We start from the raw sequence: 27,268 nt of genomic DNA, 5'->3' as shown, positions 1-27,268 counted from the left end.
GGAACCCAGACGCCAAGGGCCAGAACCCTCCCCGGCTTCCCTACTTACTTTTTTGATATTGGACTTGGAGGCCGGATGAAAGTCCTTCTTGCACATGAAATTGGCGAAAGATTTCCCCATTTTAAAGCCTAAGGTGGGGAAAGCAGCCGCTGGACCCGTAAACAACGTAAACAAACACTGCCGCCTAACCGGAACTGCGCCGCCAAGGGCAGCGGGAACTTCCGCGGTCAAAGGTGACAGCTTCCGGCAACTGTCGCCTCCGCCTACCGCAGCAAGCCCTTCCCCCTTCCTTTGAGGGTAGGTCCTAGGCTGGGGGAGGGGCGTGAACGGGGGAGGGACGTGCGCAGTGGACTTGCGAAGTGGGAAGCCGCGAAGTGCTGCGCGGGCGGGACAGAGGGGCTGCGGGAGGGGCCCGGGGTCTGAGGTGAGCCGGCTGCGGGCTGACTGCTGCCAGCTGGGGTGTGGAGTGTGTGCTGGGTGGGAAGGGGTGTTTGGAGTTCGAACCCTTTATTCTGTGGACTCTGACTCAAGTTACGTAGTTTTCCGCACCGATTTTCTCGTCTGCGTTGTGAAAATAGTAATTCTCGCCCAAACTGTATAGTACGTTAGTACGGATCAAAGGATGTGATGTTTCTGAAAACTCTTAGTGAACTAAAGCATATAAAATAGAATGGCAACTTCACAAGAGCGAGGATTCTATTTTGTTACCGGCTCTACGGTGTCTGGCTCAGAGAGATGTTCATAAACCTTTGTTGAATGATTAATGTGTACTAGGCTCTCGAACGTTTCCATTCTAAATGGGCTAGGTGTTTTCCTAACTAGGTGGCATGTTTCCTTAGCTTCTCGGATGACCGCAGTTAGCGCAGATCATCCAGTACAGCTTGACGGCCCTTGAGACTCCAGGGTTTTCGGTGGACGTGGCTGCTACTGCTGTTAAGGGATCCACCAACCAAGTCCTCTCTTAGAGAGGCAGTGGGTGTGATTGCAAAAATAAACCTTTTGTGAGAAGTTTACTCTTCTATCCAATAATAACTATAACAGCTTTCTTTTGCGTGTCTGATATGTTCCATGCACTATGCAAAAAGTTTTACACATTGTCTTATTAAATTCTAATAACAGCCTCCTGAGATATATACCGACGGGGCAGAAGGCTTAGATAGAGATTAAATAGCCTGCCAAGGTTAGGCAGTGGTAGAAGTAACTTTGGAACACAAAGAGAAGGCGATCCAGGACGTAAAGGTTGAAATTCTCGCAGAAAAGAACGGCAACTATGATATAACTGAGGAACTATCCATAACTGAGGAAAAGAGAGAAGTCTTAGGAGTTTCTTTCTAAAGGTGTTTCTTTCTTACTTGAGTCATTTTGTTTTTTGAATGAAACATTTATTAGATTTACATTTCGTTTTTAAATTGCAAGCGTCTGTTGTGTAAAGCCATTCTAAGGTTTGGGCATTATAAAATAAAGGAAAGCAGGAAATTCTAAAACAGTATGTCCATATTGGAAGCAAATATGTTCTACGAAAATTGAGGATTTAAGAATTTCCAAATTACAAATGAAGACACAATCTTGATATTAAATTCTACAAACAGGATTTACAAGTTATATATGTGAACTTCTTCCTGGAAATATCAACAATTTGGAATTTTATTGACATGATTTTGTATTTGTCTGATTCTGTGAGTCTTTTAAAATTTAAGTCTTCTCAGTATTATAATTTGTGTGTATTCTTCTTGTTTGAGGAAATACTGGGACTTTTCATAAGTTCAGGTGATGAGAATACAAAGATTAATAAAGCATATTCCCAGCCCTCAAGGATCTTGCTGTCCAGAAAGAGACTCGTATATGTACACAAATATGGAAACTCATATGTGTACACAGATATGGTCTTCATAGCAATAGAGTTAAGTGCAGGGGTTCCCAAACATGGAAATAGTGAAATGAAAGAAGATTCAGGGAAGACTTCAGGAGAGGAAGATCTTAGAGGATAAATTTGACCTACAGACTAGAAGGTCGTACTGGTCATTGCTATTTTCTTACTGCTTCTTGTAGTACAAGATTCATTCCCAAGTCGTTTTCTTACTGATTTTTGTAGTACAGTATAAAGTTTAAAACTTTAAGGAACACCCTTTATTAGGTATGGCAATAACATCCCTTGGTCATCAAGTAAAATTCTGTGTTTTGTATATACTAAAAATGTTTTTCTCTTTTTATTTTGCATCTTCTGTATGTTTTTTAGTTTTTTAAAAAATGGAACCTTGTTCCTGTGATACTTTTGTGGCATTGCCTCCAGCAACTGTTGGTAACAGGATTATTTTTGGAAAAAATTCAGATAGATTGTGCGATGAAGTACAGGAGGTAGTTTATTTTCCTGCTGCAGTTCATGACAACCCGAGAGAACATCTTCAGGTAGGTGAAGTACATGTTTTGCTGGCAATAGTTTTCTTTAAAAATATCATAAACAGGGGCGCCTGGGTGGCACAGCGGTTAAGCGTCTGCCTTCGGCTCAGGGAGTGATCCCGGCGTTCTGGGATCGAGCCCCACATCAGGCTCTTCCACTATGAGCCTGCTTCTTCCTCTCCCGCTCTTCCTGCTTGTGTTCCCTCTCTCGCTGGCTGTCTCTATCTCTGTCAAATAAATAAATAAAATCTTTAAAAAATATATCATAAACAGGTTTTTTGTTTTTTAAATCATGAGCTAGCTATTTGGCAGGGACTATAGAAGTTAAAAATTCAAGGATTTCAATTTGAAAAATAATTTGAGTCAGAACTAGATTTCTGGGCTTTTATTTCAATGATTTGGAGGAAGCTGATATAACAATAAAAATAGTTGTTAATTCTTTGATAAAATATTTGAATGTTTATCATACGCGAGCATGTCAAATAGGGCAAGGATTTAAAGCCTGCTGTCAAGACCAGTTTTGTCTTCCAGTAGCTTTGAGTCTAGTAGAGGAATAGGATGTATGTAACATAGGTAACTAACCCTGTTATAAAGTAGGGTGGTTTAAATGCTAAATTTAAGAGCGAGCAACAAGTTGTGTGACAACAGTGGAGAAAGAGCAATTAATTCAGACTAGAGATCAAGGAAGTCTTTAGCAGGAGCTGGGGTTTCAGCTCGAGTTTGATGGGCAGAAAGTATTCTGATCAGTGTAGAATAGAGAAAGTCATTCCAGTCTCTGGAAATAACAGTTTTTATCACCAAAAAAGGCTTATGGGGCCCTGTGATAATACTATCAACATGCATTTTATGCAGTCATTTGGTAGTATACACATTAATTAAAAGATCCTTTAACAATTTTTATTAAAAATCCATTCACTATGAAACTTAAAGTAAAAGTTTCACATTATGCTTTTATTAAGTTATGCTTTTTTAGATTTCATTTTATTGATATTCTAATACTAAAATATATTAAATATTAGATGTTTTCTGTATATAGGCCTTTTTTTCCTTTTGCTGAGACTATTTATTGGATCCATTTCCACTTTCTCTCTTTATGTTTAAATTTCTCCTATTCTGTAAACCAGTGGTTCTTATTCTTTTCACTATGGTAGACATACCAGATGGGTGACTTCCACATGTTACATATGCTTCTATAGCAATTCTCTCGTACATAAGAGCTACCATATGGGACATATGTCACTAATTAAGAAATAATGGACATTGAGATTGAGATCCACTCCCTTTAAGTTTCAACTGAATACATCTTCCTCTACAAAATGTTTCAAGATTTCACAACTAGAAACCATCTCTCTCCTGAGCTTACGTCAGCACCTCATTTTTACTTTTCTTAATGGCCCTTATACTTTACGTTTTATTGTGTTTTCTTTAGTGTATAAGTCTTAGTTTTTGGAAAGCAAGATCTGTATCTGATTCATCTTTATAACTAATATATCTCTTAGCAGAGTCTTTGTAATAAGAGATGCTTAATAAATATTTGAATGAGTAAAAGCTTTAGGGTCAATTCTGAATATGTTTTAAGGGTAGTAACTTTATTATTGAAAATGTTAAGTTAGTTATACTTTATTTCATAGTGGGCATGTCTTCTGATTGAATTGTAAGATTCTGAAACTTGATAACTTTTTCTTTTTTGGTTTTATGGTTGTTGCTATGACTTTCTTCACAGTGTACTTATATCGAAATTGATCAAGTTCCTGAAACATATGCTGTTGTCCTTAGTCGCCCAGCTTGGTTATGGGGGGCAGAAATGGGAGCCAACGAGCATGGAGTTTGCATTGGGAATGAAGCTGTATGGGGAAGAGAAGAAGTTTGTGATGAAGAGGCACTACTGGGCATGGACCTTGTCAGGTTATTTTTTACTTATATTTTTTTCAGTATAGAACTTGTCTAAAACTCTTACAAGTTTTATTTTCCTATTTTCCCCATATTTTGGACCTTGATACTTTATAGCTTGTATTAAAATGCTTCAGAGTACAGACATACCTCATCTTATGCTTTGCCTTATTGCACTTCACAGATATTGCAGTTTTTACAAATTGAAGGTTTGTGGCAATGTTATGTCAGGCAAGTTTATCAGCACCATTTTTCCAACAGCATTTGCTCACTTCGTGTCTCTATGTCACATTTTGGTAGTTCTCACAATATTTCAAACTTTTTATTATTAGTATATTTATTATGGTGTTCTGTGATGAGTGATTATAACTTGCTGAAAGCTCAGATAACGGTTAGCATTTTTTAGCAATGAAGTCTTTTTAAATTAATTTTTAAATTAAGATATGTTATTGTTTTTTAGACATAATGCTGTTGCATACTTAGTAGACTGTAGTATAGTGTAAACATAACTTTTATATGCACTGGGGAACCAAAAAATTCATTTGACTTGCTTTTTGTGATATTCGTTTTATTCCAGTGGTCTGGAACCGAACCTGCAGTATTTCCAAAGTATGCTTATACTGGCATGTAATTTGCAGATGCAAAGATCATTAATTGGGAGAAGGGAAGGAGTTGAAAATTATGATTCATTTATGTGAATTATGTAAAGTATCTAATATATTTTATCAGACCTTAATTCTCACAGTAACTTCATGGGCTGTATATTACTATCCTCATTTTATAGATGAGATACTGAGATAAAGCAACTTGCCAATAAATTACCAAGTTGGAATTTGAACATTGATCTATGATTCCAAAGACTTTGTTTTCATGATTCCAAACTGACTTCAGAAGGAATGGCTTAGAAGTTGGATTTCAGTTTATCCGTTAACTTGAAAGAAGTTTTACTTTGAATATAAACAAAAAAATCTCATGTGCATGAAATTATTTAAGAGAAATGATGGAAATTTAATTTGAAAACTTTTATATTTTTATTTTAGACTTGGCCTTGAAAGAGCTGATACAGCTGAAAAAGCCCTCAATGTCATTGTTGATCTATTAGAAAAATATGGCCAGGGTGGAAATTGTTCAGAGGGTAGGATGGTATTTAGCTATCACAATAGTTTCCTGATAGCTGATAGGAATGAAGCCTGGATTCTGGAGACTGCAGGGAAGTACTGGGCTGCAGAAAAAGTACAAGGTATGGACAACTTTTCATGATTTTTTTTAAATTTGCCTTATAATTAATAAAATAACCCCCTTAGCTGCAGCCATTGCATTTAATTGTTTCTCAAGATTTATAATCCAGTGCAATGAAGGGTTGAACTGTGGGGGAAATGAAAACATTTGAAAGAATGTTAACAGTGAAAGAGCACTACAAAGAACTTCTCTGAAAAAAAGAAAAAGGTGGTGGTCTCCCCTTTTCATCTGATATTAATTTTATATAACCTGTATATATTTTCTGTGCAGCATTTCTTGGCTGTTTTAGTACTTTTCCACTTCTTAATAATCCTTTGCCATTTCTTCCTCTTTTAACTTTGGGCTGAACTCAGAAATTTTAATTTATTGCGTGTGGTTATGGAGGTGAGGAAAGGGGAGTGCTGCTGGGGATTGGTATCTGTCAGTTAGTGGCTGAAAAGAATATGTTGATGCAATAGTAAAGCGTAAACATTGAGTAAAATAACACAATTTTATTGTTTTAGGATGCTTTGCATTTTTTTCATGGTTTCTTTGTGACCATATATTCCTTTCATTCTTCAAATGAGGAAATCTGGAGATGCGAAGTGATTTACTTGAGGCAGTGATTGAAAGACGTAGAATTTAAATCTTTCCATCCTGACTCTCAGTTCAATATTCTTTCGTAAGAGTACAGCCTCATACTCAAGCATGATCATGTACTTTTTATGTACTTACCTCCTGGATCTCCTAGTTTTAGAGAGGAGATAATTTGCACATGTGAAAATATTAAATGGTGCATAGACGCTGTGAACATTTAGAGAAAGGAAAAGTCATTGTGGGCTGGAGAAATTCGGAAAGTCTTCCTGAAGGTAGCCTTGAGCTTTGGAGGATTTGGATGTTATTTTTCAAAATAAGTCATTGCCAGTTGTTTTGATGACATTTTATTTTATATTTTACCTGTTTTTATTTTGCCTAATACATAAAATTGAATTTAGACTGTTTTCTTATATTCTAATTGACCTGATAATACCACTAGCACTCTTTATTTTATTAAGTGTGCTAAATGCAAGAGAGAAATGAATAAATGTATTCTGTTGAGAAAGATAGCCCTACCTAGCTATTCAAAATGAATACCTTCATTGAGCGTAATTATCCAGTTGTAGATTAACTTTGCCAGCTGGTTTCTCTTCCTGTTACTAAATGAGCCCAAGAATTATATAATTAAATTTTAACGAATTATCTATTAGATGGAAAACTCCTCTTCCCTGTTTGATTCTATCATGATTTTATTCTAGCTTTTGTAGTGAGAATATCCCAAGTATGACTTTGTTAGAGTAATTTAATTGATTTCTACTTAACAAACTGTTATTCTAATTTGGTTTTAAAACATTATCAATTTTCATTTTTTATGATTTATTTCATTCATTTTGGTCTCTTTAGAACTGGTTTTTATTCTTCTGTTTTGTATTTTAGTTGAAAATTTTGTTATAACTTAGTGCCATGATATTTTTGGGAGTCTTATATTTCTGTTCTAAACTTATTTATGACTAATTTTAAAAAAGTAATTTCTACAAAAGACTAATATATAAAGAATATATAAAGAAATTTCAAAACTCAACAGTAAAAAGACAATCCAACTAGAAAAATAGGCAAAAGACAGGAAGAGACATTTCACCTAAAGGGATATACAGATGTCAAAAAAGCACATGAAATGTTCAATATCATTAGCTATTAGGGAAATGCAAACTAAAGCCACAATGAGGTATCTCTACTTATATCAGAATAGTTAAAATTTTTTAAATGATACTACTAAACACTGGTGAGAAGGTGGAGAATGGACCACTTAATCATTGCTGGTAAGAATGTGTAGCTACTCTGGAAAACAGTTTGGCAGTTTATTAATTTATTTATTATTTATTTTTTTATTTTTTAAAAGATTTTATTTATTTATTTGACAAAGAGAGAGAGACAGCCAGTGAGAGAGGGAACACAAGCAGGGGGAGTGGGAGATGAAGAGGCAGGCCCCAGCAGAGGAGCCTGATGTGGGGCTCGATCCCAGAACGCCGGGATCACGCCCTGAGCCAAAGGCAGACACTTAATGACTGAGCCACCCAGGTGCCCCAGTTTGGCAGTTTAGAAAAAAACTAAATATACAACTACCATACCACCTAGCAATTGCAATCTTGTGCATTTATCCCAGGAACTTACATTCACACAAGAGCCTGTATACAAATATTTATAGCAGCTTTCTCCATGATAGCCAAAAACTAGAAACAACCCAGATGTCCTTTAACTTGTGAATGGTTAAACAAACTGATACATACTATGGAATAATACTCAGCAATAAAAAGGAATGAACAATTGATATATGTAATAACCTGGATGAATCTTTAGAGAATGATATCAAGTGAAAAAAGAAAAAAGGTTATATGCCATATGATTTTATTTGTATAATATTCTTGAAATGACAGTAATAGATATGGGTAACAGACCAGTGGTTGCCTGGGGTTAATGAGAGGTTAGTGGGGGTAGATAAGTGGGTGTGGCCATAGGAGGGCAATGTGAGTGATCTTTGTGGAGATGGAAATACTCTATATCTTGACTGTATCAACACCAATAGTTTAGCTGTGCTATTATACCATATTTTACCATTGGGGGAAACTGTGTAACGGGTACACAGAATCTCTGTATTACTTCAAACAACTGTATGTGAATCTATAATTATCTCAAAATAAAAAGTTTAAAAAGTTTAATTAAAAAAAGTAATTCATTTATCTTTTTTGGGGGGGAGGGAGAGCGCAAGTGGGGCGGGGACAGGTAGAAGGGACAGAGGGAGAGGGAGAGAGAGAATCTTAAGCAGGTTCCACACCCAGCATGAAGCCTGATGCAGGTCTCAGTCTCATGATCCCGAGAGCATGACCTGAGCTGAAATGAAGGGTCAGACACTTACCTGACCAAGCCACCCAAGCACCCCTATTTATCTTTTTGAGTATGTAATAGATGAGATGTACACAGTACAAAATTCAGAAGTCTATATTCTCATTTAAATAGTGATTAAGGGGGCGCCTGGGTGGCTCAGTCGTTAAACATCTGCCTTCGGCTCAGGTCATGATCCCAGGGTCCTGGGATTGAGCCCTGCATCAGGCTCCCTGCTCAGTGGGAAGCCTGCTTCTCCTGCTCCCACTCCCCCAGCTTGTGTTCCCTCTCTCACTCTCTCTCTCTGTCAAATAAATAAAATCTTTAAAAAAATAAATAGTGATTAAGAATCATAATCTACAAATAAATATAACATGTTAAATGTAATTTTTCTTTTCCCTTCCCCTCTTCTTTGAAAATAGAGGGAGTTCGTAATATTTCTAATCAGCTTTCTATAACAACCAAGATTGATCGGGAACATCCAGACATGAGAAACTATGCTAAGCAGAAAGGTTGGTGGGATGGTAAAAAGGAGTTTGATTTTGCGGCAACATACTCTTATCTTGACACAGCAAAGATGATGATTTCACCAGGCAGATACTGTGAAGGCTACAAGCTTCTGAATAAACACAAAGGTAATTTTATCATTGAAATAATATCAGAATGAAAAATTATATTTTGCCTGGGTATAATGTGGGTAGGATAAAATCTGGTTTTGAAGGAATTATTCTTAGTAAAGATACAGTTTTATTAAACTGATATTTTATAAACCAATTATTATAAGCTTTTTTCTCTTGAGATGAGTGAAGCGCTGTATAATTCTGAGAGGATAATAATTCTTTTTGAAGGACAAGTATATATTTGCAATCCTCAGACCCCTTTTTTCAGCTTTTACTAATAGTCTTAAACAAAATTGGGATTATTTTTCTTCTCAGAAATTATTGGAACATGGAAACATGTTTCTTTAATTTGTCTTTTGATAATACTCTTATTGGTTATTTTCTTACTGAAAAAGTTATATCTAGAACTAGTTGAGAAGACAAAGTGAGCAGATGCAAGAATTCCCTCTTCTCCTCAATTCTAGAAATATTGAGTAAAATATTTAAACATTAGGGATATATATATAGTTAGGTTTGAACACAAGAAAAGGAAATCAACAACTACCAAAAATGAAGAAAGAACCCATAGTGTTGGCAAGATTTCAGGTGTCTCTTCTTCACACAGTCCTCCTATCTGTATCAAGGAGGGGGTTCCGGACCAGATATAAGCCTTAAAGAATAATTTTAACATCCATGAGAATGTAGGTGTCTAGGTGAAGACCTATTTGGGGAGCAGGAACAGGACTACTTACCAAGATTATGAATCTGAAAAATGCAATTCTGCTCCCTTCCCAGAGTCCCAGCCTGGAATTGAGCTGTCTGTTGTCTCAGGCTCTGGGTCAGCAGAATCTCTGGTGAGAGATTGAACTCAGAGCTACAGGTATTTGGTAGGCTCATCTGGGGCTACCTGTGCTGTGCTGAGAAACAAACACTGGTTAAACCAGTAAGTCATACAGGATCTCAGCACATCTGTGTGTCTGTAGTCACTATGTGAATATTTGATATGACAGATAATCAGATTTTACTCAAATTTCCCATCCAAATGAGAAATCTGCTATAATGAATCTACATGTAACTGCCATTGAAAACATTTAAGTTATGTGGATATTGAGATAAAAGGATGTAGTTTCTACATTTACTATGGATAGTTTCTATTGTTATTCTTCAAATTCACTGATCTTTTCTTCTGTGTTATCTAATCTGTTGTTAATCTCATCTAGTGATACTACCATTTCAGATATTATGTTTTTTATCTCTATGTGTTCTGTTTGGTACTTTTTGTGTATATTTCCCATTTCTCTATTCATTACTTTCATGTTTTTCTTCGATGAGCATATTCAGCATATACCTGTTTTATAATAGCTGTTTTAGCCTCATTGTCTGCTAACTCCATTATCTCTGCAATTTCTGGATCTGTTTCTGTTGATCTGCTTTTCTTCTGGTTTGGGGTCAAATTTTCCTGCTCATTCATGTGTCTGGTAATTTTTGATTGGATAGTAGACATTGTAGATTTTATTTGTTGCATCCTGGATTTTGTTTTATTCCTTTAAAGTTGGAGTTTGTATTAGTTAAGTAACCTGTGGAACAGTATCATTTCTCTTAGGCCTGTTTTTAAGCTTTTCTAGGATAGCTCTAGAGTAGCCTTTATTCTAGGACTAGTTAGGGACGTGATCATTCTGGATATTGTGATCATTATGCCTTTACTAATTTTTTTGTATTGTTGTATATATTACTGAGAGAGGAGTGTGAAAATATCCAATTTTATTTATGGAATTGTGTGTTTTTGCTTTGTATTTTGAAATTCTGTTGTTAAGTACATACACATTTATAATTGTTATGTCTTCCTGGTGAATTGGTCCTTTTACCTTTATGAAACATTTCTCATGGTAGTGTTCATTTTTTTGAAGTCAATTTTAGCCCAGCCTTCTCCTTACTGTTTACATGACATATACTTACCTATCATTTGCTTTCAAACTATCAGTATTCAGACTATCAGTGCATTTCTTATAAAAAGCATATAGTTTGGTCTTTTCTTTTTAAAAACCATTGTGATAAGTTCTGCCTTTTAATTAGAATCTATACTTCACTGGAAATTTTATCATTGAAAAACACAATACCAAAGTAAAACATTAACTCAGTAGGCTCAATAGCAGAATGGAGATGACAGAGGAAAGAGTCAGTGGACATGAAGACAGATCAGTAGAAATTGTCTAATCTGAACAATAGAGGTTGAAGCAAGCAAACAAAAAGAACAGGGTCTTAGGGACTGTGGAATAGTACTGAAAATTCATGTCATTAGAGTCTCAGAAGGAGAGAATGGTGTGATGCAGAAAAGTCTTTGAATAATGGCTGAAACCTTGTCAAAACGCAAAAGACTTAAACTTACAGATTCAGGAGAGTTAGCAAATCTCAAACAAGATAAACTCAAATCCATGCCTAAATGTACAAACCACCAGAAACTGAAGACAAAGACAAAAATCTTGAAAGCAGCTAAAGAAAAAACTAATTACATATAGGTAAAAATGATTTCTGAGAGTTTATCATTTTAAACCATAGGGGCCTAAAGGCAATGAAACAACATTTTTAAAATTCTAAGAAAAAAGATCTGTGAAACCAGAATTCTATATTCAGCCAAAATATTCTTCAGGAATGAAGGAGAAATAAAAATATTCTGATATGTAAGAAAACTAAGAGACTTTGTTGCCAATAGTCTGCTCTAAAAGAAATTTTAAAGGAAGTTTTTTAGATAGAAAGGAAATGATACCACAGCGAAATGTGGAACTTTAACAGTGAAGGAAGAGCCACAGAAATGATAAATGTCTGGGTAAATATAATACTATGTTTCTCCTTTTAAGACTTTAAAAATATGTCTGACAGTTATAAGCCAACATTACATATCCTATAATACACAGAATAACCACAGTATAAAGAGGGGAGTACATGGAGACCTGTATGGTGGTAAGATTTCTACATTCTCCTTGAAATTTTAAAATATTAATTCTAGTAAGTGGAAAAGTTAAGTATGTATATTGTAATCCTAGAGCAACTTTTTAAAAAGCTATATAATAAGATATAGAAAAAAAAGTTGAACAGAGAAATTAAAATAGAATACTAAGAAAATATTCAAAAATAAGGCAAGAAAGGGGAAATGGAGGAACAAAAAACCAGAAGGATCAGACAGAAAACAAGCAATATAATGTAGACTTGAATTCCAACATATCTATAAGTATTAATGTTCTAAGCACACCAATTAAAAGTCAGAGCATGTGAGAGTGAACTTAAAAAACAAAACAAAACAAGACTCAGCTATTGCCAAATATGAGTAACTAACTTGAGGTGAAAAGTAGAAGGATGGGAGAACATATATCTTGTAAACACTCATCAAAAGACAGCTGGGTTGGTTATGTAAATATTAGATGAGTTAGACTTTAGAGCAGGATGAATTACCAGGGAAAAGAGGGATACTACATAATCAAAAAAAGGTCATTTTAATGGGATTATTATGTCTCCATGGTAAATATATATATGCATCTAACAACAAAGCTTCCAAATACATGAAGCAAGAACTGATAGAACTGAAAGGAGAAATAGGCAATTTCACAATTATAATTGGAGACTTCAGTACTTCTCTCTTAGTTATCAGAAGAACGACTGGACAGGAAATCTGCAAGAATATAAAAAAAACTGAACAGTACCATCAACCACTGGATCTAATCCATTATTTATAGGATACTCCACCCAAGAGTGTAATACACATTCTTTTCAAGTGCACGTCAAACATACACCAAGGTTGTCCATATCCTGGGTCATAAAACAAATCTTACCAAATTTAAAAGAAACATAACAAAGTATGGTCTCTGGTGATAATGAAATTAAATTTGAAATCAATTATAGGGGGATATCTAGAAAGTCCCCAATACTTGGAAATGACACATTTTGAATCTGTGGGTCAAAAAGAAGTCTCGAGGGAAATTAGAAAATATTTTGAGTGAAATGACGTGAAAATGGATATACCAAAATTGTGGGATGCAGCAGAAGTAGTGCTTACAGGGAAATCTGTAGCATTTAATACTTCTGGTTGATAATAAGAAAGGTCTCAACTCAACAATATAAACTTAAACTTTCACCTCAAGAAACAAAACAAAACAAAACAAACCAACCAAAAACGAACAAATATCCCAATCAAGGAAAAGGATGGAAATAATAAAGATAAAAGCAGAAATCAATAAAATTGAAATGAAAACAATGGAGAAAATTGATCAAACTAAAACCTGGTTCTTTGAAAAGTTCAATAAAATTGATACACCCTAGACAGTTTGACAAAGAAAAAAAGGAAGACAACACAAGTTATATGTCAGGTAAAGAAATATCATTATCGACCCCACCATCATTGGGAGGGTAACAGGGAAATACTACAAACTTTGAGGAAATGAACTCATTCCTTGAAAGCCACAAGCCACCAAAACTCACCTAAAAAGGAATAACTCTTGAGAGTTCTACACAGTTTAACTGGTTGTACTCAACCTTTAAACTCTACTGATGGGCAGCTCAAATTTCAGCTCCGTTCTTTTATCTTTAGCTGTGCAGCTGGCGGTCTGCCGATTCACAAAACAGATGGAAATTTGGGCAGGGTGTTTTGGGGTTTTTGTTTTGTTTTGTTTTGTTTTTGCACATAATTTGGGGGTTTTTCTAACTCTGTCTTTTATGGGATTCCTCTTTTACTTTCTAGTATCTGTGGTTGACCTCTAATTCTTCAGGCCATAAAGTCCAAGGTTTTCTGTAAATACTTGCACAATATTGCACAGCACTGACTGAGGCCTTCCCTTAGGCTAAAGCCAAGACAAAAATAGGAAATTTGTCCTGTGCTTCATCCCATCTTCCAAATGTCCCCCCTCCAGAATTTTCATGCTTTTGTTCACTGTAAAAAACCTTCAGGTGGTCTGTATTTTGTCCCAAGTTTATGTTATCTAAGGGAGGGTGGGTCTGATAGGAGCTTACTTTTAGCTTAATTGAAAGCAGAACTCCTTCCCATGTCATTTAATATATATTTTATTTATAGAAATATAGTCACATGATTCAAAATCCACAGGCACACAGGATGTATACAATGAAGTTATTTCCTTCTATCCCGTCCCTAGATATTAATTTCTTTTTTCACAGGTAATCCCTTATATATTCTTCCAGAGATAATATATGTTTAATGAAACAAATATGTATATGTAATTTTTTCTTTTTTTTACAGAAATGGTAGTATACCATACACATTTTTCTGCATATAACTTTTCTTTAGTTAGCAATATATAATGTAGATAATTCTATCTTAATATATTCAGAATTTTCTTATATTTTAACAGATGCATAGTTTTCTATAATTTTGATATCTTATTTTCATATGGTTGTATTTTAATTATTATATAGTAAAGACTAGTTGTATGAATCATACTTTTGTTAACAAATTTCCCATTATTTAGGTTGTTTTTAGTTTTTCATTATTGCAAATTATGTAATAAGCTTATAGCTTATTTATATTCCCACCCATGATTATTTTCCTAGAATATGTTTCTAGAAGTAGGAGGTAGGGTCAAAGCATATATGCATATTTTAAGGCTTTTGAAAAACATTGCCAAAATGACCACCAGAAAAGTTGCATCAATTTAAATTTCCATCAGCAATATTTGAGTGCCATTCTAATATATTTATCAATATAGGATATTATTTTGGTCAACCTTGATAAATTTTGTAGCAGAAATGGCATGTTATTATTTTAAAATAGAAATCTCTTACTAGTGAGATTAGACATGTTCTTATGTGTCTAATTGTTCTTATAATAATTCTTATGTTTGTTGAAAAATTATAATTTTTAAATTGCCTGTTTATTAATATATCTTCTTCCATTTTTATATTTGGTTACTACCAACTCTTAAAAAAACTTGTAGTTTATCTTTGTCCCTTTGCTTCCAGATAGCTCCAGAAAAGTAACTTCTATTTAGAAGATTATTGGGTGGCAGTTAACTACTAAATGGGTGATTCCATTAATATTTCAAAATATGTAACTAATATATTCTCCTTCACTTGAAGGATAAAATGGTTCTGTAAACCAATCAGAAAGCAACTACTCAGACATAGATCAGTGATTGATATTTGCTTCTTAGGTATTCATTAAGCACATTAGTAATCTGTTAGTTATTTGGTAGGACAGAAAAAAGTTTGTGACAATATTTTTAGAATGCCATAATGTCATTGTTTTCAAAATATTTAGTATTTTATATTTTGCTCTCCAGAAGAGTGTCTTATCATTTGAAAGGTTTTTAATAAGGTTTCTTAATGTTAGTTTGTCATTTTATAAATTGATTATTTAAACTGTCTTTTTTTTTTCATGTGGATGGGTATGTAGAAAATGCTAAAATGTGTTATTCTAAGGATTTTTAGACTTACTATTATTGTAAAAGTAGAGACTGAGTAGCACTTGCAGTACAATTACCATTTATTAAAAGCTATTGGGGTGGACACTGTGCTAAATGATTGCACTGTCTTCTCTCAGGAACTATGTGAAGTAGGTATTATCTTCATTTCACAAATGAGGAAACTGCTCTTCATTTATGTCCTCCATGAAACCGAAAAAAATGGACTCTCTTATTTGAGCTTATATTTCTCTCAGCACCTCATTCAGTGTCTTGCACTAGTATGTTGTATGTGTTTAATACGTATTTTTTGATTAAGTTAACAAAGTATTGTTAGTTGAATTAAATTGTAACTTACAGATAATTTAACAAAGATCACTGTTGTGTACTTTTTTCTGGCAATAAACGTAGAGGCTCAGGACATAATTTAGCAAGTATTCCTAAAAAAGTGAAGAATAACAACACATAATTAAGGTGGAGAGGAAAATGTCAAGAAAAGAAAGAAAAAATAGAGGTAATTATAAATAAATTAACCAATGTATCATAATAATTAATTCTGTTATATTTAACTACAAAATAGCTTGATTATACATAGATTTAAAATGCATACGTGATTATAGCAAGAGTTGCATCTGACACGAAACTTGTTTTTCTCCTCAAGTAGAAAGTACAGTTCATCCAGCTTTCTGTGCTTTGCCAAAAGAATAAATGTCTTTCCAATACTTTCATAGAAAATTGTCTAGTAGTACATTATAGTTAATTTTTCCTATGATTTTTCTAGATGGAAGAGCCTACCTTTCTTCTTTCCAGCTACCTGATAGCTATTAACTGTGCTGCATGTATATCCAAATTGTATCTATATTCACTCATGTATTTTAAATAACTAGTTTAAATTGCAGTGAAATTGCACCCTGTGTTTTGCATTCATTTTACTGAACCCTGCTACTGCAGTCTCAGTACTTATTCAATGCTTGCTAGTGGATTACTTACAGCTATCCTACTCAAGTGATCATGTAAATCCTTCCTTCATTTTGAGAATTGTAGGTTTTGAATACAGAAAACATTTTCATAATACCTGTATTATTGCAGTGTTATGGTTCTGACACTGTTTTCATTAAAACTTGCCATTTATAGGAATTTAGATTTGAATCATTTTAAAATCTCACTAGGTGCGGAAGCTATGTGTCTGATAGATAGGTGTGGATGGTAGGCTTTTGCTTTATTGTTTAGTTTTAATGTTAAGGGCTGTTTTCAAATACACCCTCTTTTTTTCTTCCTGCATTTGCTCAAAATTAACAGAAAGATTCGTTCTTATAACAAGTTATCTATAAATTATTTTTCTTGAATTTGAAGTCATAGCTACCCTAAGGAGAAATGGAAAATTTGCCATTAACGTGAAACAGTTGGTAACGTATATGATTGACTGAAGGTGTAACATTAAATTATTTTATATGGAAGTCAATTTTATTTTAATTTAAAATGTCACAGAATCACATTTTGAGCACAGACTTGCTGTAAGGTTTTCCTTTTAATTATTCCCATGTATCGTGGGAATGGGGAAAGGATTCTTGTTTCTCATGCTCTCTTTGTCTTTGTGAGTTATTTCATTTTTTATTTCTTTACTGTCATTGTAATAGGGTATTAGGAGAGAGGAAACAAATACCTGTGGTCAACCAACTGTGTTAAATGAAAGTTATTTGTTTCTTTGGAACTAATTTTAATGCATTAGTTAAACATTTCCAATATAAAGTATCTGAAAATATCTAATGGCAGGAACTATATGTTTTATGTATTTTTTAACTCTACTTTTTACAGTATGGGTCTATCATGTTCGTTACTATTACTGAAAAATTGATACTAGTTGAGGGTAAAAAGGGACTGATGGGCGGCTTAATAGTGGAGCGGTTAAAAGCACTAACCTGGACTTCTGCTTCTGGTTATCAAGGAGTAACTACTATTAGACTAACCTCCCCCCAAGAATAACTATAAAAGCTGGAGAAATAAAAGCCACTGTTTGAAGGTATAGGTGAACACCCGAAACAGTTAGGACCTGAGGGCCTAGATCCAAGAGATTGAGAAAAGATTAGCTACGCTTTGAGAAGTGCCTGACCTTCTACGTCACAATTTCTCCTTAAAACAAGTTTTGACTTCTAAGCAGCACAAATGTAGGATGAGACATTGAGAAATCAAGACAAAAGTAGTTGCTAAGAGCCTAAGAAACTAAGTAGAGATTTGGGAATCTCACAAGGCCTTAGGAACAAAACTTAGATCTAATAGTGAACCAGGAAGAGGCCTGGGAAACACCCCAGGCTTTCAGTTGAGACCCCAGAAAAGCTACAATAGGGAATATACCAGTCTCAACTGGATCAATAGGTAATCTACTTATATTCTGTCCGTTTGCCAGAAGAAAATTAAATCCTCTGTTGAGGAAAACATCATGAAGAGCTTCTACAGACTTTCATCCATAGTGTCCAACATTCAATAAAAAAATTATCAGACATGCCAAGGAATAAGACTAAATGACTGAAAACCGAGAGAGAGGAGACAGTAGAAAGTGACTCACTGGTATTCACAAACTAGCCTCATCAGACAGAGACTTAAATTAGTAGGTTTTGGGCGCTTGGGTGGCTCAGTCGGTTAAGCATCTGCCTTCAACTCAGGCCATGGTCTCAAGGTCCTGGGATCAAGTCCCAAGTCAGGCTGCCTGCTCAGCGGGGAGTCTGCTTCTCCCTTTCCCTCTGCCCCTCCACTCGTGCTCTCACTTTCTCAAATAAATAATTTTAAAAAATTATCTTTATGATTATGTTGCAGTAAAATTATATTCTCTTACCACTTTTTTGGAAAAATTACACTTGATTTATTCTTCTAAGAATTAGTATATTAAAATTCTAACCTAAATTTTGTTAACTATAAGCTTATATAAATTTATTTTTGTAATATTATTTCATTTTAAAGACCTGATCAATCCTTTTCCTCCACTATTTACCATGAAATTTTTATTCTTTTTTAAACGTGCTACTTTATATGGCTATTTTCTAGGATCATTTTCTTTTGATAATGAGAATTTCTTGTTTTATTCAGAGGAAGGCTTTTAAATCTATTCTGAACTCTTCAGGAAAGATCTTTTTTTGAATTGTTAACAGTGGTCACCCCAACTGAAATTGGACCGGGGACTTTCACTTCTTTACATTCACAGAGCTACATATCTATGTCAAAGTGAATCAGTATCTATCTGTCTGTCTGTTTCTCTGTCTCTCCATTTCCTAGGACAGCGTGTGGCATTTAGTAGATGCTCAATAAGTATGTGTTGAATGAATGAGAACTAAACAGAGAAAAATCCATTCTTGTCTTTAGAGAATTTATAATCTAATGGCAGAGATAGGACCAAAATATACAAAAGATCAGGAATGCTTATAGGAAAGAAAAGCTTATTTCAATTAAGCTTAATGGTAAGTTTTAATTTGAGGGAGTTTTAATTTTAATTTGATTCAGAGGGAATTGAGAGTCAAATTTTTGGGAAGAGAATTATGACATGTTAGAAGAAGGTATTTGGGCTACTTTTGGAGGACTGTGTTGTGTAGGAGTAAGATTATTCATCTTGTCATGAGGTAGTTATTTCCTGAACCACATCTTTGACTATGGATATGTATAGCAAGGAGCAGAGCTGTCTGAAGGCATGATAGGCTTTTTAAATTTTTTGGTGGAAATGCCTTGCAAATACATTCTGAATTCTGAGGCTCTCTGTAACCATGGCCATGTTGTGTTTACTAAAGAGATAAAATAGATTTTTTTCTATTTTTCTAAAATAAAAAACTCCTTAAAATATCAAACTTCACATATGAAAAGAGAAAACAAAATATAATGCCGTCTATTTTCATCACACACAATGGACTTTTAAGTTGTTTAAGTAGTCCAGCAGAATTACGTTCATTAAAATTCCATTAACCAATAATGTGTTTGGTCTCCTTCATTCCCACTCTGGTTACAATTCACACTTTCAGATAAGGGTATTAATGTCAGGTACAGAAATTATTACAGGAAAAGGAATATGTTATTTTATAAAGAACATCTTGTATAATATTGGAAACCAAGCACAATGTTCTCTTAATATTTGGTTCCCAGAATAGATAGACTCAGATAGTAGTTACTGATATTGTCAGTTCATTGCTAACTAAACACACCTTAAAAAGTTTTGTTAAGGGCAACAAAACTGAGTGTATATTGCATTTTTTTCTTTCTTAGTAAGTTACAATTTTACCTGATATAATGGTTTTGAGACTTTGTATTTTATATTTTCTAAAATCTTCCTTATAACAGTAGAATGAGACTAATCTAATAGTTATGATACAAACTTTGTTTATAGTCAATCTCTAATTTATACCTAGACCATTATCTCATTTTATATATTATCAATAGAGAAAGCAGTTCATATTTACAGTATGTCAATCTACAAATTCATATGTATTTGATGATTTTTAAAATGATTTCCCTAGGAAATATAACTTTTGAAACAATGATGGAAATTCTCCGAGATAAACCAAGTGGCATTAATATGGAGGGAGAATTCCTGACCACTGCAAGCATGGTTTCTATTTTACCTCAAGACTCCAGCATTCCTTGCATTCACTTCTTCACAGGGACTCCTGATCCTGAGAGGTAAAGTCATAAAATATTTTAAATCAGCAAGTGGTCAGGGAGTAGGGTAGTCATTAGTCTGTTGGTGATTTTGCCAGGCTAAATTTTTCTTTTTTTCTTTTTTTTTTTTTTTAAGATTTTATTTATTTATTTGACAGAGAGAGACAGCCAGCGAGAGAGGGAACACAAGCAGGGGGAGTGGGAGAGGAAGAAGCAGGCTCCCAGCAGAGGAGCCTGATGCGGGGCTCGATCCCAGGACCCTGGGATCAGGCCCTGAGCCAAAGGCAGACGCTTAACGACTGCGCCACCCAGGTGCCCCAGGCTAAATTTTTCTTAACACAAATATGATATTAATTTTTGGATGCATTTTCTGTTCAGGGTGTAGTCTGCCATTTCCATATGTATATAACTGCCATAACTATTCTCATTTTTATAGGACAAAATGTTAATAGTGTCTTGTATGCAGTTATCCCTACTCTCTTTCCCCAAATATATTTAAATTTGTCAAGAAGAAAAAAGTAGATGGTTTTCTTTTGCAGATTCAGTATTGCATTATTAGATGATTAACAACAGTAAAAAGATTAAATGATGTAGTCGTGTCAGATTTAGATGGTTACTTATCTATTCATATCTAGAAAATACATGCATATAAAATTTAAACTGTCAGTAGTTGAAGCTGTATCTAAAGCAGGATTTGTATAGACTATCTTTAGTCATTAGTGTCTCTCATAGAACTTAATGTACATTACATTTTGAAGTGATCTTATATTCACTATCTCCTACGGTTACGCTCTTTCATGTTATTAAAGATATTTTCAAGAAGATGGAGTGAGACTCATGAATACCTTATTAATACTGCTGCTGATTTTCATTCCAAATCCTAAACCTCAGTCTATAACACTGAGGATTGATCTTACCCTTGGGCTGTGGAGTTTGCAGTAGAAAATGATGAACTGTAACTCCACTTGGCACTGTTTCTGTGCCAGGCCCTTTGTTAGGTTCACGGAGGGCTAAATAAAGTGTGCTCCAGCCCCAGAGGAGAGCTCAGTGTACCAGGAAAGACAGACATGGGTATAAGTAGTATGACAGGAACAATTAGGATGTAGCAAATTAATAGAAGCTAGAGGGAATCTTAAAAGATTTAGAATAATGCTGAATATTTTTATATCCCCACAAGCCAATTTAATGAAGACTTTTTCTTCTAGATCCGTTTTTAAGCCTTTCATATTTGTACCAAATATTTCACAACTATTGGATACCAGTTCACCAACATTTGAACTTGAAGATCCAGTTAAAAAGAAGCCACGTTTTCAGTTTAAGCCTGACAGAAGACACCCGCTCTACCAAAAACATCAACAGGCATTGGAAGTAATAGATAAAAAGGAGGTATGATTAAATTATATTCTGTTTTACCATTAAGAATAGTTTAAGGGGCGCCTGGGTGGCTCAGTCGTTAAGTGTCTGCCTTTGGCCCAGGGTGTGATCCCAGGGTGCTGGGATCGAGCCCTGCATCGGGCTCCCTGCTCCGCTGAGAGCCTGCTTCTTCCTCTCCCACTCCCCCTGCTTGTGTTCGCTCTCTCGCTGGCTGTCTCTCTCTCTGTCAAATAAATAAATAAAATCTTTAAAAAAAAAAAAGAATAGTTTCCAGTATGGTTCAATCCACATTTTGAACTTCGGAATTTCAGCTTTCTTTCCTTCCTTCATCTAAAAACAGGTTTAAAAATAGTTTAGATGCTTAGATTATAGTAGAGCTGTAACCAAAGGTTAAAAATAATGGTTAAGAATGCATTGTGAGGGTGCCTGGATGGCACAGTCAGTTAGGCATCTGCCTTTGGCTCAGGTCATGATCCCAGGGTCCTGGGATCGAGTCCCGTATCAGGCTGTCTGCTCAGCGGGGAGCCTGCTTCTCCCTCTCCTCATCTCCTCCTATCTGCCCTGCTCATGGGGCTCTTTCTCTCTTAAATACATAAATAAATTAATAAAATCTTAAAAAAAAAAAACAAAAAGGAATGCACTGTGAATCTCTTAGGGAAATTGAGTCTATTAAATGTAGTAACAGTACCTAACGTTTACTGAGCACTTACTATTCACCAGCACCATGGTAGCATCACACCGAATATTTTATTCAATCTTCACACTCTTTATGAGTAGCTCCTATTATTATTTCCGTTTTTATGAGTAGCTCCTATTATTATGTCCATTCTACTGATAAGGAACCTGAGACTTAGGGAGCTTAAGCAGCTCGCTTCGTTTATATCTCACACCAAAAATGACAAAGCTAGGGCAGTTAACATAGTCTCTTACATAAGGTTCTTAATCATACAGCCTTAGATTAATTTTAATGGAAAGTACTTAACACCCCTTAGACTTAGAATAATAATAATGATTTGGAGTTTTAAAAAAATGATAAATGCTTGTGATTTTTAAATGTAAGCATTATAGAAGATTAACATATCATCCAAAATCTCATCTCAAGAAGTAAGTAGATATATTTTGGGGGGACAGATTGATACATACATAGATTGACAGTTTTATAATATCTATACTTCTTAGCCCTCTTGCCCTCTTCCCTCTCTGCCCCAGAGATAAAATAGACTAGAAGGAAATGGAGGGGCTACCTAAAGGTGTTTGATAGAACCTCACCTCATTTCCCTCAACGAAGGAAAAACTTGGCCATCTTATACCTTTTCTCACCTGTTTATACCAGCTGCTGATTTCTATTGCCTGTAATTCCTTTTACTTCATCAAGGTATCAACATTTACATTCTTTCTACATAAAATGAATTAAATTAATTGTCCTCCAAGTAATTATTTATTTACGTTTGTCTGTAGTATGTTTGCACAGTTGCCATTCCCCTGCCTGCTTTGCTTATGCTTAAAGCAGAGAGTTCTCTCTAGACCTATTTGCTGTGAATTCTTGACACTATTCTTGCTTTATTTTGGGCTACTTTGTTTTCACTTAAGAGTGTAAGGGCACCTGGGTGGCACAGTCAGTTCAGCGTCTGACTCTTGGTTTCAGCTCAGGTCGTGATCTCTGGGTCATCATATTGAGCCTGACATGGAGCCCAGCATCGTACAGAGTCTGCTTAAGACTCTCTCTTCCTCTCCTTCTGCCTGTCCCCTCCTTCCAATAAATCTTAAGAAAACACACACACACACACACACACACACACACACACACACACACAACCTAGAGCGTAAACACTTTTTGTAGCCTGATGGCATGGAGTGAGAGGCAAGCAATTTGTTCTAGGAGCCCATTAAATGTGATGAGAGCCCAATCCACTGGCCATGGTGTCAGACACTGCGTGGGCTTGGCTTACCCTCCAGGCTCAGCACAGCCCTGTGAAGAATGATGAGCCCTTTGGTTCTTCTTGCCTTTGCTCAAGTTCCTCAGTGATATGTTTCAAGACTGTCTTCTCTGGGGTATTTTCCCTCATTCCTCCCTGAGGAGCCCGCACCCTGCACTAATAGCTTGCTATAATTCTGAAGAGTTGTCAGCTTCCTTTTCCCTCAATATTGCTTCTGGAAGGTTGGTTTTGTAGACTTATTATTAAATATTTGTTTAATTAAATTGCTGATTGACATCTTTCTAATAATACTGAAATTAAAATTTTAAAGCTGTTGTTACTATTTTAGGCTTTATTTAATAGGCATTAAATGTTGATTGACAACAGAAAGCAGTGGAAAGACAATAGAATTTGAGGGAAGAAATGTCAAAGGTTCTAGTCTACTTTTTTAAAAATTTAAGTATAGTTGACACACAGTGTTAACATTAGTTTCAGGGGTACAATATAGTGATTGGACAACCCTGTACATTATATTTTGCTCACCCCAAGTGTAGCTGCCGTCTGTCACCATATGCTATTACAGTACCATTAACTGTATTCCTTATGTGCCTTTTATCCCCTGACTTATTCATTTCGTAACTGGACATCTGTATCTCCCTCTTCTCTTCACTCATTTTGCTCACCCCTCACCCCCCTCTCCTCTGACAACCATTCAGTCTGTTTGCTCTGTATTTATGGGTTTATTTTTGCTTTTTGCTTGCTTATTCGTTTGTTTTATTTTTTAGATTCCACATCTAAGTGAAATCATATGGTATTTGTCTTTCTCTGGTTCTAATCTACTTTCCTGTCTTGGAGCGAGTCAATGCTACTGACTTTTAATTTACATTTTTCTAAAGATTTTATTTATTTGAGAGAGAGAGAGTGAGAGAGCGCGTGCACAGCATGAGCAGTGGGGCAGGGCAGAGAGAGAGGGAGAAGCAGGCTCCGCGCTGAGCAGGGAGCCCAACTCCAGGCTCATCCCAGGACCCTGAGATCATGACCTGAGCTGAAGGCAGCTGCTTAACTGGCTGAGCCACCCAGGCATCTCCTTAATTTACATTTCTTGATTACTAATGAGGTTAAAAATCTCAGAAGTTTATTGGCCATTAGTATTTCCTCTTAAATGACTTGCCTCTTCTTTTCCTTAGTCTATTTTTCAGTTGTTTCTTGGCTGTTTTTGTCTTTTGCCTCAAAGAGGCAAAAATATGTGAATTCTGAGTCTTTGTTGTATTGCAAAATTTCCATCTCAGTTTATTGTTAAACTTTTTTTTTTAAGATTTTATTTTTATTTATTTGCCAGAGGGAGAAGCAGGCAGAGGGAGAAGCAGGCTCCCTGCTGAGCAAGGAGCATGGTATGGGACTCAATCCCAGCACCCTGGGATCATGACCTGAGCCAAAGGCAAACGCTTAGCCCGCTGAGCCACCCAGGCATTCCTATTATTAAACTTTTTTGTCAGACAAAAAAGTTTTAAGTTTAGTCAATTACATTTGTTAATCTTTTCCTTTAAGGCATCTTGATTTTATGCTTCAAAAGGCCAGCCTCACCTCAAAATAAATATAACTTCAGTATTTTCTTCCAGTATATATGTGTGTGTTTGAAAAAAATATTTAATTTGTCTGAAATTTATTTTTGTGTATGTTATGAAGTAGGGATTCTAACTTTGTTTTCTAAGAGCTAATTATTCCTATACCATTTATAGACAAAATACATTTTTCCCACTGATATGTAATGTAGCATTTCTTCAGAAAAAGTTGATACAATTTGATTTTAAAATGCACATTAAGGTTGGGGCGCCTGGGTGGCACAGCGGTTAAGCGTCTGCCTTCGGCTCAGGGCGTGATCCCGGCATTATGGGATCGAGCCCCACATCAGGCTCCTCTGCTATGAGCCTGCTTCTTCCTCTCCCACTCCCCCTGCTTGTGTTCCCTCTCTCGCTGGCTGTCTCTATCTCTGTCAAATAAATAAATAAAATCTTTAAAAAAAAAATGCACATTAAGGTTAAGAATCTTTGTTTTGTGGAGTTCTGCTCTGTAATTTTTAAAAATTATGCTCATTTTTTAATAACTTTCTTCTTATATACTTTTTCTCTCAGTAGCTACCCTATAACTGGTTATGGTAATCATCAGTAACTTAAAAATTGCTTCATTCTGTAAAAGTCATGACCGTTTCCCCCCCCCTTCTTGAAACAGAGAGCTATCATAGGGAGGAATCATAAAGAAAATGTCTTTTCTTTTAGTTGTCCTTTCCCTTGAATACTGCTGTTCTTTTTCCTTTGTTTAATCTGATACTGATTTTAAATATAGAAGATCCAACTTCATAAAAATATCTTAGCATCAATTTTCAGCAACCTTCCCCATACACAGTATCATAATTTCAATGGTCCTGTTATTTGTCTTTTAGGTTTCTTGCTTATAGACTAATCCTATACAATTATTCTTTTCTATTAAAAATACCTAATACATTGGGGTTAATCTATTAATCCAATCTAGAACAATGATTTTTCCTAAAGAATTTAATTCCTTCTAAATCTAAAGAATAAGAGTAGGGAAACCAACCTAGAAGCGGAAACCTGAATGAACAAATCTTGTTTGTAGAGGTGAGTTGGAATTTGGCTAGACTTGTACGTGTGTGTGTTTATTTATTTTTATTTTTTAATTGTTCAGGAAAAAGCCAAAACCTTGTTGGACAACATGAGAAAACTGGAGAAAGAACTATTCAAAGAGATGGAATCAATTCTTCAAAACAAGCATCTTGATGTGGATAAAATTGTTAATCTCTTTCCTCAGTGTGCAAAAAATGAAATTAGAATTTATAAGTCAAACATTAGTCCTTAGTGGTCAGATAAATTGTCAGCAATCTTCTTCAGAGTCAGAATCTATCACCTTGGTAAATGATATAATCTAGTTTGAGCAGATCTCATTATTCTTTAATAGCATTTATGTTAATGACCTATTAGAACTACCTATAGCCTTGCTGAAATATTGAGAAAGAAAATAACATTGGAATTAGGCACATATTTCATGGGATAGCCAGGAGGTATTTCAGGTATTTACTTGTGTGTTTGTTTGTTTTAGCCCTAATACCTTTTTAAAAATTATAATAATTAAATATTCAATTCTGTATAAAGCATAAAGAGTTAAAATAATGCATAGATTTATGTTTATTATAGTTATGTATTGTCCTCAAATAATTTTCTCATTTGCAGCAAGAAAGAAAATTTTTCTTCAGTAATGGAAAATATTGTTTCTCAAGTAATGAGTTTTTTCTCATTAGGGAAACAAAATATTCTAGATTTACACATTGTCTTATTATAGTGTATTAATTCTACAAATACACTTTTATTAAACTCAAACATGCTTTTTGTCAAGACTTGGCTGACCGGTGAGCTTTTAGCTCTATCAAGCAGTTTTTCAGCTATGCACCTTTAAAGGCTTTTAATATTTTTAGAAGAGCTTGTCTGGGGATTAGGAAATGGGATAAGGGAACCAAGACCTTAGGAGATACTGTTTCTGTGTCTCAAACCTTTCTCAAATTTTATTTCTGTTCACTCAGTGAAAACAGCAACAGGAGTGAGATAGTGGCAATGAAATAGGATTGTTAGTGTATTATGAACATTAAGAACATTATAGGGTATAGTGTATTATGAACATTATAAATGAGTAATATCTACCCAAAGTTTATAAAACTTTGTTAAAGTGACATAGAGATTACCTAGTAAGACTCAAAGTTGCAAATGTAAACAAAAGAAAAATCCAACTCAAAATAACACTATTTATTGGTTTCTAGGAATATCTATTTTAGGTATTTTTTTTTTTATAAATTTCTTGCATTATAACCCTTTTTTTTTTTTAAAAGATTTTATTTATTTATTCAACAGAGATA

At 34.9% G+C, this 27,268-nt stretch overlaps 2 protein-coding genes and 1 long non-coding RNA gene across 4 annotated transcripts in view; 1 reads left to right on the top strand and 2 right to left on the bottom strand.

Moving 5' to 3' along the window:
• The window catches only part of CIR1 (corepressor interacting with RBPJ, CIR1), a 38,180-nt gene extending 37,999 nt beyond the window's left edge, over positions 1 to 181 (bottom strand). The window contains exon 1 of the mRNA XM_008687136.2: positions 49 to 181. Within this exon, the coding sequence (XP_008685358.1) occupies positions 49 to 120 (72 nt within the window). The 5' untranslated portion in view covers positions 121 to 181. The remainder of the gene's footprint in view (positions 1 to 48) is intronic.
• Positions 150 to 27,268, top strand: SCRN3 (secernin 3). Of its 2 annotated transcripts, none has more exons than XM_008687134.2 (8): positions 150 to 297; positions 2,237 to 2,406; positions 4,121 to 4,302; positions 5,328 to 5,527; positions 8,844 to 9,056; positions 19,915 to 20,077; positions 21,262 to 21,442; positions 26,050 to 27,268. In XM_008687134.2, the coding sequence occupies exons 2-8, from the start codon at positions 2,248 to 2,250 to the stop codon at positions 26,218 to 26,220; spliced, it is 1,269 nt and encodes a 422-aa protein (XP_008685356.1). In that variant the 5' UTR covers positions 150 to 297; positions 2,237 to 2,247; the 3' UTR covers positions 26,221 to 27,268. The 2 variants fall into 2 exon arrangements, with proteins under 2 accessions (XP_008685356.1, XP_008685357.1); XM_008687135.2 differs by lacking the exon at positions 150 to 297 and adding an exon at positions 330 to 424.
• Positions 2,598 to 27,268, bottom strand: part of LOC103659579 — a 28,637-nt gene continuing 3,966 nt past the window's right edge. Inside the window, exons 2-3 of the long non-coding RNA XR_005838431.1 lie at positions 20,020 to 20,070; positions 2,598 to 2,624 (exon numbers count right to left, since the gene is read on the bottom strand). This is a non-coding gene — a long non-coding RNA (uncharacterized LOC103659579). The remainder of the gene's footprint in view (positions 2,625 to 20,019; positions 20,071 to 27,268) is intronic.

This window comes from Ursus maritimus, unplaced genomic scaffold (assembly GCF_017311325.1).
Source record: "Ursus maritimus isolate PB19 unplaced genomic scaffold, ASM1731132v1 scaffold_1, whole genome shotgun sequence".
Taxonomy (NCBI): domain Eukaryota; kingdom Metazoa; phylum Chordata; class Mammalia; order Carnivora; family Ursidae; genus Ursus; species Ursus maritimus.
Note: the sequence above shows the minus strand (reverse complement) of the source record. Positions and strands in the feature narration are given on the sequence as shown.

Bases quoted from the DNA above. Each gene is read 5' to 3' on its own strand.
- SCRN3 (XM_008687134.2), top strand. From the start codon at position 2,248: ATGGAACCTTGTTCCTGTGATACTTTTGTGGCATTGCCTCCAGCAACT. The intron at 4,303-5,327 runs GTTATTTTTTAC...TTTTTATTTTAG, and splicing joins CTGGGCATGGACCTTGTCAG to ACTTGGCCTTGAAAGAGCTG. The intron at 9,057-19,914 runs GTAATTTTATCA...TGATTTCCCTAG, and splicing joins GCTTCTGAATAAACACAAAG to GAAATATAACTTTTGAAACA.